General features: G+C 35.2%; 3 protein-coding genes across 3 annotated transcripts; 1 reads left to right on the top strand and 2 right to left on the bottom strand.

Moving 5' to 3' along the window:
* The first annotated feature begins 2805 nt into the window (after window positions 1-2805).
* On the top strand, window positions 2806-4884 carry LOC107460158 (auxin response factor 12-like). Its single transcript, XM_016078486.3, has 5 exons — window positions 2806-2859; window positions 2937-3021; window positions 3109-4001; window positions 4195-4394; window positions 4496-4884. The coding sequence occupies exons 1-5, from the start codon at window positions 2806-2808 to the stop codon at window positions 4620-4622; spliced, it is 1359 nt and encodes a 452-aa protein (XP_015933972.2). The 3' UTR covers window positions 4623-4884.
* On the bottom strand, window positions 4380-7262 carry LOC107460156 (probable methyltransferase At1g29790). Its single transcript, XM_016078483.3, has 2 exons — window positions 5545-7262; window positions 4380-4536 (listed from the first exon to the last, which is right to left on the bottom strand). The coding sequence occupies exon 1, from the start codon at window positions 6846-6848 to the stop codon at window positions 5580-5582; it is 1269 nt and encodes a 422-aa protein (XP_015933969.1). The 5' UTR covers window positions 6849-7262; the 3' UTR covers window positions 4380-4536; window positions 5545-5579.
* Window positions 7263-7861: 599 nt separating this feature from the next.
* LOC107460157 (uncharacterized) lies at window positions 7862-9559 on the bottom strand. The gene is made up of 2 exons (XM_016078485.3): window positions 9010-9559; window positions 7862-8135 (listed from the first exon to the last, which is right to left on the bottom strand). Exons 1-2 carry the CDS (start codon window positions 9364-9366, stop codon window positions 8106-8108), a joined length of 387 nt encoding a protein of 128 aa, XP_015933971.1. The 5' UTR covers window positions 9367-9559; the 3' UTR covers window positions 7862-8105.
* Window positions 9560-14344: the final 4785 nt, after the last annotated feature.

Here is a 14344-nt window from a genome sequence, read left to right as displayed (position 1 = left end):
ATATATGAAAAATTAACTATGATAAAATATTATGTACATACACGATGTTGTAGAAAATAACTAAAAATTTTTAGGTGAAAATAAGGGAGTTTTTTTCTCCGTGACTAACCTAAAATTTTTTGTGTCACTTCTCAGTTTCTTCTCTTCTCCTCACAACACTATTCATTCTCTTCTTAGTGTTGTTCATCTCCTTTTCTCATCACGATTTTCTCTTCTCTTTTCAGTACGCTTCACTCTTCTTTTTTCTTTTTTTTAGTGTACTTCACTCTTCTCTTTTCTTTTTCTTAGCGCGTTCTATTCTTTTCTTCTAATCGACAATAAATTTTTCATATCAATAGATTATTAATGTATGTTGATTTATTTTAGTTCTTCTCATCTTAAAATTTTGATTCTATTTTTATTGTCAGAATTAAAAATTTTACTGTTTATTGAAGTAACATTTAAAATTTAAATTCAGAATTTAATGAAAATTTACAAACTCAAATGATAAAATTTGTGCTTTATATATATATGAGTGTCCATATATTCAATGCATCCCGAACTAATTTGTGGATATGATGTTGCTTAATTTAATCAATTTTTGCTCCTAAACTACTTGTTGTGCATGCATGTCACTTTTGCAACTTTGAAGATCACCATGCACGATATCATAAAAATCACTTAACTCTATTAAAATAAGTGTTTGTTTGGATTGATTTATTTGAGTAAAAGAAATATCTTTTTATAAAAAATAAAGTATTTTTATTAAATTTTAAATAGATTTAGTTATATCTTTTAAAAAATATATTTTTATTAGAAAAGCGAATTATTTGTTTTTTTAAATCCAATAATATCTTGTTTTTAAAAATAAAAACAAAAGATATTTTTAATATTTATCATTTTTTAATTTATTTAAATATAAAACAATTTTTGTTTATTAAAAAAATTTTAAAAATACAAAATTTTTTTTTTTTAAAAACCAATTTACACTGATCCTAGCTATGATTTAAGAGTGACCATAAGCACTTCCTTCCTTAAGAGCTATAAGAAATTGTCGTAATTTATCAACCGATAATACATTTGACATTGGAGAGAGGAGGAATGCATGCATTATTAGGTTGAAATCCTCACATTTGACATTCGTTATTGTGAACTTCTTTAACTAGGTTTTGTTAAGGTATGAACATGGTTCTTGGATTGATAATGTTCGTTAATTAATCATTATTGCTAGCAGTCCAAGTCAGTCCAATTTTCTAATTGTATTTTCTTTCTCTCTTCAATGATAAAATCAAGTACTATTATTAAGTATACATTGCACATTAATTTGTCATCGTTGACGGAGATTGGGTTCATTTTGGAGGAACATTTGTTCAGCAGCACGGTTAGGAGAGATATTCATGGCGCCACCATTAACATTAATTGATAATTGAATATAGCAGGAAAGGGCACTAGAAGGAATAGGAGAACTGGAGAAGGAAAAGATTGAGGAGAGAGCATAGGGCAGAGCGCGGACTGTATCAAAATATAAAACAAGAACTCACATGCTCATCATGGATGCATAATTAACATTATTGAAAAATGTTCTAACAAATCTACAACCTTCGTCTTCTCTCTAACTTAATAAACACATTGTCAAATACACATGATATGATATGAAATGATATGATAGGATAGAGTAAAGTATGTTTTTATTCCTAATGTTTGAAATAAGTTCTATTTGTTTTCATTCTATTTGTATCCTAATGTTTATAAAAGTGATTCAACGTTATTCTGTTGGTAATTATACTAACACATTAGATTGTATTTTTCAATTATTCTCATTTAGATGTATTCATTCTCAATTAGGTCTCACAATGTGTTCGATTTCAATATTGTACAAACTATTTGTGTTTATTTCAATTATGTCCCTAAAAAAGTGAATTATGTAAATGTTGCAAGAATTAATTTCAACTTTTGATAACCTATTATTCGGATTGGATCATCAGTTCTATCTCAAATATTTGTATTCTAACTTCAAGAATAGATTTTTAAGACTCCAACTAAAGTTCATGATGTGTAATTGACGTTAAGATAACATTAAATCACTTTTACAAATACAAGAAGATGTATCTACTGACTACTGTTATTGATAGATGTCTCGGCCCGAAGGCTAATCAAGAGTCAACTCTGCATTCTGTACCCACTTGTGGGCTTATCCAGGCCACGAATCACAAAAACGAAAAACAAGAAAGAGAAATAGACAACAGAATCAAAGAATAATAAATTTGTATATCTACCTCCCTTATTATTGAGCAAACATCCTTTAATGTAATTTGTTGGTTTAAATTGGAACATAATAATTTCTGGGCAGAAGATGTAATGTTTTTGTCCATGAGGTCAGAGGTTTAGAGTGTACTAGCTTACGTGCTGTTCTACTCCAACTCCGTAGCCTATTTATTATTTAATTAAGGCACCATGCACAAAAGTGCTTGTGGGGGGAACAAGAAGAACAAGAAGAGGGTGGTTTCATCAAAAAGGAATTGAAGATTTAATTTCTTTTCATCAAAGATGAAACACATTTAAGTGTATAGCAGACACAAATCAAACCAATAAGCTAAGGTTTCTTGCTTGAGCCTCATCCCATTACCATTCTCAGACTCAGGTTTTGTTTTGTCTCCTGCCTCTCAGCTTCTTTGTTATCCATCTGTGCAAACAAAATTAATAACATGGATACATGAGTAGGGTAGCTACCTGCCAATGCCATATATAAATAAACTGATGAATGATGATGATGGTAATGGAACGAGAGTCAAAGTGTATAGATAGTTGGTGGTGAGACGGAAAGAAATGAAGGAACAATCAGGCACGCCCCTTGCATCGTTGCCTCGGCCTCAACCTCAGGTGAACCAATTACTGTGTCTATTAGGCTGCTTTCCATGCATTTATCATATAGGCTTAACTCACTCGGCACACTGCAGGTGGAGTGGAATGAGCTTGGATATAGTTCATGGGACACTCAGACTTCTCAAAATCTTAAGAGGCCATTAGAAGCTACATTGTTGGGTTAGTTTTCTCTCCCTGCTTTGCCTCTGGCTGCGGATATGTTATGCTTTCTTATTCAATGACTATTTGTTATGTTGATACCTGTAGAGAACACTTTCCTAACAAGTCCCTGCATGCCACATTATGATAATGGAACTGTTGAAATGAATATTCATTTGAAACCTCAACTTGGAAACAACACTAGATCCCGTTTATGGATTCCTCAGCAAGAAGAATCTGTTGCTAAGAGAGCTCTCTTACAACAGATGAACGCAACGCTGCCTAAGGTTAACAGAAAAGGTCATCTTGCAGGTTCAGGTTCAGGTTCAGTTAGCATAATACCACAGAATGATCAACATTTTCTAACTGAACTAGATCAACATTCTTTTGAAATTGATAATCATTTGTCTCCTGACATTTCTAAATTAGAATCTGAGGTGTTAAGTGATCCTGTTAACCCTCAAAGTCAAAATTGGAGTTCATCAGTGGTTGGTATTCCCCAATCTGATTCTGCCACTGTGAATGGCCTAATTCCTCAGCAAGATACAGATGAATGGATGGTGCATTCTTCTTGCCAACAAGGATTGCAAGAACATCGTATATTAAGATCTGAAGCAGTTTTGAGGAATCTCTCAGCTAAGAGCAACAATCCTGGTGAAATTTGGGGTAACACCAGTGTTGATGTTAGCAGTGCAAGTGCCACCATGGTTGAGCCTTCGAATTCAAGTGCCATTTTGGATGAATTTTGCACACTTCAGGACAAGGATTTTCAGAAACTATCAGATTGCATCGTGAGCAACTTCAGTATGAGCCAGGATGTCCAGTCACAGATAACATCAGCAAGTCTAGCTGAGTCCCATGTGTTTTTTGTGCAAGACCTCGCCATCGACGCAGGTGGTGCATCTTCAAGCCATGCTGATTTTAATGAATGCAGCTTTCTGCAAAATAATTCAAGGCCGCGAGTAGCTTCGAAAGCTCCACCCAGGCGTACCTATACTAAGGTACACAGCAGAAAAACACTGTCCAGATTTTCATTAATATCTTAAGATTCACATAAAGCTATGTTCATTAGGATCTTTTTGTTGCAACACTGGTATGAAAATTATTATTTCCAAAGTAGAGTTCAACTAGCATTTTTCCTTTCATTGGTTTAACTACTTTAAATACCATGGTTTGGGTTTTCTGGACTGACAGGTACAAAGGGCTGGTTCTGTAGGAAGATCAATTGATGTCACTGCTTTCAAGAACTATGAGGAACTGATACATGCAATTGAATCCATGTTCGGACTCGAGGGTCTGCTTAATGACGACACCAGAGACAGAGATTCAGAATGGAAGTTAGTATATGTTGATTACGAGAATGATGTTCTACTTGTTGGGGATGATCCTTGGGGGTAAGTTTCTCACTTCTGTTCCAGTAATGTGTTAAAACTCCATGCTTAATTTATTATCTTATGATGCACTGACATATTCTTCATAAAAATGCTGTCTGCAGGGAATTTGTGAACTGCGTCCGCTGCATCAGAATTTTGTCACCTACAGAGCTTAAGAAGATGAGCAAAGAGGGAATGCAGCTTCTAAATAGTGGTGCATTGCAACGGATCAATGGTCACATGCACTAAGAGTATAAAGACATTTTTGAAGATGTACTTGTAACTGTAGTCTTTTAACTATGATCTTTTTCTCACACTCGTAGAATATAGCACATATCTACCTTCAGGCATTACCTTATTAATTTGTTTCATTATGCTTGCTTTTTGTTTTTCCTTGTCTTGTTTGGGCACTGTGTGACTAGTTTGAAGGGACTAAATTCAGAAAATGCAATAACATGCTGCCTTTCATGGGTCATGCTTCAGATTCAAGGTTGTGTACATTATAAAGCGTTTAAGGATATGATATGAACTTCATCATAGACCAGCAGATTAACGAGAAAAGAACATATATATCAGATGCAATATTTCTAAAATATTTGAAAAAATGCTCACCAAATGCAAGTCTTAGCATTTCATATGTTCATCACTTTTACATAATTTCAATTTATCTTCCACACGAAGACAAGTGATATACTAGATATTTGACTTCAAAGAAACTTGATTTACTTCTGTAGGAATAAGATCAAGCAGAAGATGATATGGAAGTGTGAATAAATTATCACTTTTTTAGTACATTAGATAATCGTTACTGCTTGTCTAAAGCTCATATTACAGTATGTGGAATTATAATAGGAGTGTTTGTAGACTACACTACATGATAGTTAATTCTGCTAAGAGGAATGTTTATTCTGTTAATGAAAGAGTTCATGGCAATCAAGAATGGAAGATTATAACTACAATATCTAAAGACATAAGTTAACCTTGTTCCAAAAATACAATTCATTTATCAGTTTCTAAAAATTTACCAACTAGTCAACTACAAAATAGCTAATACCAGAATACATATAAAAGATAACCTAAAAGAGCCATTCATGATTCATGCACTCCACTTCAGATAGAGGATTTGATGATGTTAGAAGCACCTCATATTCAGAAGCAAGTGTGTTCTTACCTCTTTCCTTCTGGTGTTGCATTAGTCCCTACGCTTTACACCCTTACTGGCTTCTGAAGAACAGCAGATAAGACAACTTCAGACTTGCCTGATCCAAGACTATCAATTTTCTCTCCCACAACCCATTTCAACTTTTTATATCCAAACTTTTCGATCAACCGAGTCAGTTCTCTCTTCTTCTCATCGCTTGTGCAATAGAAGTTGTCCAGCCAAAACAAGCCATCTGGGCGCAAAATGCGATCAATGTCGAACATCAAAAACTCTAACTTCTCTGGTTTCCCACCAACATCCAAGGAGCTTGCAGCATGGACCAAGTCAAACACATTATCATAGAACGGGAACCTATGATCTAAGCTCAAGTAAAGAGGGAATAATCCCCTTGCCGCAATGAATTCGCTGAAAGGGGCATCAACATTCAGAGTACTTGTAATCACAGTTACATTCCTTTCGGCCATTCTAGCAGCAAAGGAGCCAGAGCCACCTCCAAGATCAAGCCCAACTCTGATTCCACCACTTCCCAGTTCCAACACATCATCAATGAGAAAGTCATTCTTACCCCTAGCCTTAACAAACCTCTGACTCTCATAACCATTAAGCAAATCAAAACAGCCAATACACTCTCTATTCAACTTCTTCCCATTCAAACACTGGAAATTCTTACAACTAAGACCACTCCAGTTAACAGTTTTATTAGCAACAGGTTTCCAAAGTGAATCAGGAAAAGGATAAAGGCCGACCTTGGAAACGACCTTAGCAAAACACCTTCTTCGAGGCAAAGGCTCACAGGCACGCAAGATAAGCTTCTGCGCCAAAATCCAATCATCTTGGCAGCTTCCATGAACCTTGTAAGTCATGTACTGAGACAACAAGTCGGAGGATTTCTCGCAGGAATGGCCAACAGATGGCACCATCTCAGTGATTCCAGTCTTGGAATCTTTGCCGAGAGGGAGCTGGTGTTGCTGGAGAAAGAGTTTGAGCTCGGGTGCAATGTTGGGCCTTGAAAGATCGATGGTATCGTAACCGAGAAGCTGTTTCTCCATCTGGGCAAGCTTCTTCTGAGAGGAATCGATCTCGTTGAGTATGAGCTGGACCTGCTCGGAGATGAGGGAGAAGTTCTTGTGAGCATGCTGGAGGAGAAGGTGCTGGCTTTGGTGGTGTTTGTTGGAAGCGGTGAAAGCGTAGAGGGCGAAGAGGTTGGTGGTGATAACGGAGAATATCATGAGGATGTTGACAGCTGAAGAACACACAGTGGCACTCTGGAATCTCGCAGTTCCATCTCCTATCTTCAGAGAAACAGAACCCATCTCAGTGAGAGTTTTGAGTGTTCCAAACTCAGTGATGGATAGACTTGGATATCTCGTGAATGAAGGAACTCTTCTCACACTCTCACTGCAACACTCTTGTCGGTTGCGCTTGTTACTTACTTATCAACATGTGAGCTTTTCATTATTCGCTTCAAGTTCAAACAAATGGTCACTGCTTCTCTCTCTCTGCACTTACTACACCGCAGCGGAATATGTGTCTTACTGTCTATTTTCGTTTTCCATTACATATTATTTTGATATGATAGTTGGGGATAAAACCGCCTATTCGTATTAAAAACCGACAAATTTCGTAATCTTCTTCCGTTTAGCGATTGCCACAACCCTCCTTGGATTTTGGTAGCTAATCTCCGCTTTTTCCAGCACATACCGGCGGATTATAACTTCCGCAAAGACATTTCAAACTCCACTTCTCTGCCACACTAGCACCACCATCTACATTAAAAAATCGCCGAATTTTCTATTTAATATTTCGTATAAAGATTTATTTTAAAACCGTGTTCTCAGATATCAACTTCACCTGAAGTCCACTTGAGTTTTTACTTTTATTTATTTATTGGTTGAAAGTGATTAATTACATTAATCTTCAAATCCAAGTGTTGGACGGAGGGCACAAGTGCCCAATAATACAACAGTAATTTGCAATCTTGCATGACTATCTTAAAAAGAACTGCATATAGTTTTGTTACTGAGATTACTCTTCTATCTATTAGGCGTTACAAGTGCTAGAGACTTTAAAAAACATTCTTTCACTCCACAGATCCACTACAATAAAAATTTTAAAATTTTATTAGCCAGACCAGGAAGAAACCACACCAAGGGATGCAAGCCATGCTATAATTACTGGAATCCCCCTCTGAATTACAATAGTTACTCTAATTCCAATTTCAAAGGTCAACAAAGACCATCTCTTGCATAGTTTGCATTTGGATAATAATCTAGTATCATTTGACAGCTTTTTGTCCTAAAATATAACTAAGCTTAAGAGCTTACAGTGAGCAAAACAAATTCTAGGATGAAATTACTGCAGTTTCAAAATTTTGCATTCAGAAACAATAATTATTACACGAGTCACATGCATATTTGTTTAATCAATATCAATAATTCAACTCTAAAATACAGCAAAGCACAGAACAGCCGTGATCTCATGTCATGTGATCTCCCCGCCAAAAAGAAATGAGAGAATGTGTGAGAAAATTGGAACATTTTCTGGCTGTTGGTAGGTTCAACAATACATGACTATTGCTTCTTCTCCTCTGCTTTCCTGGGCTGAAAAGAAGGGCACATGAAAGAAAAAGAAAATTAATGGAATAGGTATAGATCATATACTCAAATGGACGCAATGATATTGAGAAACATAAATTGTAAGACCATGCAGAGAAATTAGTTGCATTTTGCAAAAGCATATGTATTACTAGTGCATCAATGAGTAACCACATAAAGATAGCATAGAGACAACTAATATGGATTATTATATAGCATTATTTATATATCAGGGTAAGAAATTATGTCCATCTTATAGCAAAATTCTGGAACATACAGTTAATCAATACGGATGGTTTCTTCTTTGCTGTTTCTAGCAACATATGACATGTACCTTGGTAGTAAAATCAATGAATCCATAGCGCATACTTAGGAACTTCAATTTATCTCAGAATTGTAATGTATCTTCCTTATTCTATATAACAATACAAGCAAAAAATACCTTTCAAACACCCTAATAAAAATGTGCAATTTTGCATTAAAATTTATTACAGGCAAGATCAAATTAAAGTAGGATATCAGGCATGAAGAACAGAAAAACCACCAAACTCATCATTGCTCCTATGAGAAAAGCTATACTCATGCGACAAAGAGATTAAACAAGACATCCACTACTCATATTTGAGATTGAAAAATGCAATCCAGGGATGTTTAAGTTTGAAAATCAAAATTACTGTCCCAGATAAATGTAAGAGCAGTTTTTCGTTTCCATACAATTCTAAATTCCTAAAGTAAAGCCGATAATGCAGCACCAATTACCATCCAGAAAGTAACAGAAAAAGATCCGCAATGAAATAATAAGCAGAGAATTAACATTGAAAGGAACCGCACCAAACATAATCGCAAGTAAACAAAATCGATAAAGCGAGAAAAAACAAACCTTGACGCCAGGTGCGGGATGAGATAGCTCTTCTTTGGGAATGATGACGGGCCATGACTCACCAGCTTCTCGGAACATCTGCTCGGTCTCTAGGGTTTGGCCTTTTTCAAGAATCATGGTCCTTATGCTCTGTGCAGGGGTTGAGGTCGCATCGAAGGCTTGCTCGACGCCGTTGACGAAGGTCACCGTGATCTGCGGCGGGTGTTCGTCGGTTCGGCGCTTCACCTCCACCTGGCACGCAGGGTTTGATTCCCTCGCCTTGCGTGAGTTGCACTGTGCCATAAACTCCATACACGATGCTATTCGCGGGTCCAGCGCATTGTACTCGATCTTCACTTTTGATAGGAACTTCAACATTTTTTCACTCGGAGGTGATGGAGAGCAAAACGCTACAACCGCACCGGAGAGATTTTCCGATGTGATGGAAACACTACAAATTGCAAGACGAAGTTTTTTGCAGACAATGGTTTAGGGTTCCATTTTTACACATGAGCTCGTTACTGGGAAAAAAAAAAATCCGAGTTAGCCTGAGTTCTCTCAATTTTTTTTTTTTTGAAAAACATTTCGTATAAGTAAACTAGCATTTGCATCAAATGCACCGGATTAAATAATTTATTTTTACTATAAAAATTTTGTTTTTTTATAATATTTTTAACTTTTTGTTATATTAAAATTCCGTGAACACATGCATATGATTTTAAAATCTAAGTTTGTTCTATGTTAATAATATACGTTCTATTGTACTAAAGACTATCAACATTGGTCTAAATATATATATTAAGTACAAAATAAAAAATAGTTAAATGTGTTATAAAATAACATTTTTTCTTCATAAAAAAAGGAACTAAATTTCACTTAAAATTTAAATCACTTTTTTATTTCAGCCGTAGTTAAAACCATTTCAATAAATTGTTCTTCTATAAAAAAATCTTAAAAATAAAAATTTCTTTCTTTCTTCTACACATTTTGTAAAAAATTTTCAATAAAAACCAAATTTATATTTATATCTATTTTTGTTTTTCAAAACATTAAAACTGAATTTATTCACCTAATTTGATGATGATATTACGATATTTTAATTAAGACTATTAAAATGGACTAAATTTGTTGGCCTGACTCGTTTAAAGATCTTAAATGAGTGAACTTTTGACTTTATAAAAAAATTTTAAAAATGAATTAGTTTACATGATTAATCCAATTGGTCTATAAAATAAATGAGTTGACCTATATATCTCGCTTAAATTTTCTCTTATTCTTGTTTCATATTTTTGTTAATGTGTTTTTAATAATTTTTGTTGACAATCCAATTCAAATCATATAATATCACTCATAATATCAAAGATCCTTAGGAGATAATGTAATCGAAAAAAATTTTTGTAGATTAGATTCACCAACAAGAAGAATTTTGTACAGTTCTTTCCGTTGCTCACTTCTCTAAACTCAGATTTTGTCATTCTTGATTTTCACTCTTGTTTGCATTATCTTCTTTGTCTCTAATGTGGTGGCCTTCCTTTCAGTCTAACACTCTATACGTGTTCAATCATCACATTATTCACATTAACGTAAGTTTTAAGTATCAAAGTAACTTAGCAAGTTGGCCTAATTTTTTAAGCGAAATGACAAAGGATAAACCTTAGTGGAAGTTTATGTAATAGAAACGAAGCAAATTTCTTTTGATATTTAAAATTATATTTGCAATCATTTGATTACATTATTTTCTTTCTTGTAACTCAAGATCAAAATTTCTTTCTTTTCTCCTAAAATCTAGTCACCAAACTCTGTTGTTTCACTTTACTATCTATTTATGAAAAGAAAAAAAATTGAAGTAAAAGTTAAAATAAAATAAAATTCATTTAACATGTTAAATAAATCATAATGAAAGCATTATATATGTATCAAAAAATTCTCACAAGACAATCTCTTCATGAAACTAAAGAAACACCACGATCATCATATACACGCCATGATCTAGCAAACATTTAAGCCTTGTACGTATGCACGATTGTCCCTTCGAAGGCGTGTCAAAATGACACTCTCCTTCACCTTGGTGTGTTAAATGCCCAAATTCTCTTCCCTAGGAGCTATTTTCTAGTGTGTTGCACGCCAGCCTCTAGATGCCCCTGAGCTTGTTTCTCTTGGCGTGTGACATGCCCAATCTTAGCATGTTGCACACCCTCTTTGCTGCCTTGAATTACCTTGAATTTGAGTCTCTGGAAAGTTGGTCCAGCGTACCACGCACTTGCCTTGGCATGTGGCACGCCAACTTTTTGAATTGTCTTGAATCCCCTTCTTTACTGTGCGTGCGACACACTTCTTCCTTGGCGTGTTGCATGCCAAGTTTTTAAGGTTATTGGGCATGCACACCTTGGGCGTGTGGCATGCCCCATATATGGCGTGTTTGCACACCCTCCTTGAACTGGAAATTCTCCACTAGATTCCTAGCCCAATGTATCATGCCCCTATGCTGGCATGTTGCATGCCAGGTCCTCTGCTTTAGCTTGAGTGGGCATGTTGCATGCCCTCCTTTCTGGCGTGTTGTACACCAGTTCTCTGCCTCCTGAAGGATGCTTTTCTGGTTGCTTTCCTTTGCTTGTGCCTTGCTTCTCTTTTGCTATCATTCTCTGACAATTAAAAAGAAATCAAAGCACTCAAAGTACTAATAGAAAAACCTTAAAAATCACATAATAACCAAGCACAAAGTCATCAATTTTCTCCAAGAATTACAAAGAAAAGTACTTAAAATGCTCATACACCACATACCAAACTTAAGCTCTTGCTTGTCCTAAAGCAAGTAAAGAATCATACCTTAATCATCAAAGTTTTCAGGCTTAAAATGCAAGGGTGAATGATAGCAGTTCACATGGTTTTGGTTAGCCGTTTCACTAATGCACAATTCAACATAAATTGTTATAATCTTTTAAAGCCTCTATCCTAATTAGATTATGGAATCCTTCTTTGATTCATCACCTTAAAGCAAGCTTATTTACTTTCTTTTCATAGCTTATTTTTGTTGGGTGCTTTACACCTTGACCCTAACCGTGACTCTAAATATTTTTTCTCAAACTTTACTCAACACAAAAATACCACAAGCACTTGATTGGTGAGCTCTTTAAACTTACAATGTCCTTTTAACATTTTTCATCAGTGGTGCTCAGAGCCTTTGGCTTCCCTTTTTTTGGGGGGTACTTTGCACCTTAAGTTTAGTTGTGACTCTAAATACTTTGTTTTCAAGCTTTGCTTGATACATAAGCACCACAAGCACTTGACTTAGGAGGCTCTTTAAACTCATTTTTCTTTTAATTTCCTTTGTCAATGGTACTCAGAGCCTTTGGCTTCTCTTTCAACCTCTTTTTTTTAATATTATTCATTATATTCTTGCTTCTCCAAGGCTTTGTCAAGTGTAAGGATCCCATAATAGTCATCTAGATTAAGGCCTTGAGCAATTTGGCTCTTGTTTGTATTGAATATTCTTAGTTAGATTGGCCTTCCAAACTCACATTGTCATGCTCTTTATGTTCAATACCCTTTTTTTTCTTTTGTTTCCTTCTTAGTACATGTTCTTTGCTTGCTTTATGTATCAAGCACAATTATAATTGTGGGTTGTGATGCACGAGTCATGATAAGTACTTTGAGAGACAGAAATCATAAGTGCATTATATAAGATAGAATAGGATAACATACATGCACATAATTAAAAAGAAAGGAGGCAAATAGAATTCAACAACCTTAGCTATCATTGCCATCATCTTCATCATTTTTATCTCGTCCTCTTCATCACCTTTTAGGCTATGTAGAGCATAACCTCCAATACCAAACTTAGAATGGTTGTTTGTCCTCAAGCAACAAAGAAAAACAGTGGTGATGAAAATAGGAATAATAATAAATATCTAGTGGAAGCAATTAAGCAATGCAAAACCTTATTCAAATAAAACAAATAAAATTAAAAATAAAACGAAAGTAAAGACAAAACAAGGTAACAAATAAGTGGCTAATGCGTTTGTATGGGGGATGTACCTTGCACGAGTGAAGTGTGACAACACCAAATTTGGTGTGAGAACACCAAATTTATTCCATGAAACACATATACAACATGAAGTAAAGCAAAAAAAAAAAGATGAAAAGAGATTACTTAACGTTGGGTTGCCTCCCAACAAGCACTTCTTGAACGTCACTAGTTTGACAGTTAGTTCTTGCTAAGGTGAAGGTTGATCATAGTGCTCCAATGCCTCCCTTCTCATTTTGAATGTCCTCCCATTGTCTTTATCTATGAGTTCAATGTGTTCCAAAGAGAGGATCTTGTTTACTATGTAAGGTCCATACCATTTGTTCAACTTGTCTGGCTATATCTATGGTGGGAAAGGGAATTAGATTACTTGCTGTTCAGGAGAGAAGTCACTTGTAGGGTTCTTCTTATTTCTCCATCTCTTGGACTTCCTCAGACTCTTCTCTTCTCCCTTAGGTGATGGTGCATACTCAACACCAAATTTATGTTTGATATCAGGGTGAGTCTTGTTGGTTTCCACAAAAAGGGGCTTAGGTTGCAAATTCTTGTTAGCTTCTTTTATGCCTCTAACTTGCTGCACCACTTCTATTTCTTCTTTGACTTTCAAGCACGGTGGTTGAGCTTCTAGAGGTGCTTCATCAGGGAGTTCTTTGAGACTTGAATTACTTGATTCAACCTTCATGCAATCCTCCTTGTCACTCGAGTGATGCATGGTTTTAAAAACATGAAACACTAAGAGCTCATCATGCACCCTCAATATCAATTCACTTTTTTCAACATCAATTATGACTCTACCAGTAGCTAGAAAAGGTCTTCCTAGAGTGATAGAGGAATTTTCATCCTTTTTCATGTCAAGAATAACAAAATCTGTTGGAAGAAAATTTTTTTCCCTTTGATCAATGTATTCTCAACCGCTCCATGTTCTTGCTTTATTGATTTATCTACCAATTGAAGGGCTATTCTCGTGGGTTTTACCTCTTAGATTTGTAACTTCTTCATCACAAAGAAGGATATCAAATTGATACTTACTCGTAAATCACACAATGTTTTTTCAAAGGTTGTGTTTCTAATGGTGCAGGGGATTTAAAAAGTTCTAGGATCTTTCTTCTTACTTGATAAATTTCTTTGATTGATTGTACTACACAATCTAGTCATTCTCACTATTTGGCCTCCCTTTAAGGATCTTTTTTTGGGCAATAATTTCTTCATGAATTTAACATACAGGTACATTTATTCAAGTACTTCTATAAATGGAATGTTGATGTGCAGTGACTTGAATATCTCAAAAAATTTGGAGTATTGCTTTTTCTTGTTCTCTGCCTTAAGCCTCTA

This window comes from Arachis duranensis, chromosome 8 (assembly GCF_000817695.3).
Source record: "Arachis duranensis cultivar V14167 chromosome 8, aradu.V14167.gnm2.J7QH, whole genome shotgun sequence".
Lineage (NCBI taxonomy): Eukaryota > Viridiplantae > Streptophyta > Magnoliopsida > Fabales > Fabaceae > Arachis > Arachis duranensis.
This window is presented reverse-complemented; position numbering and strand designations above follow the sequence as displayed.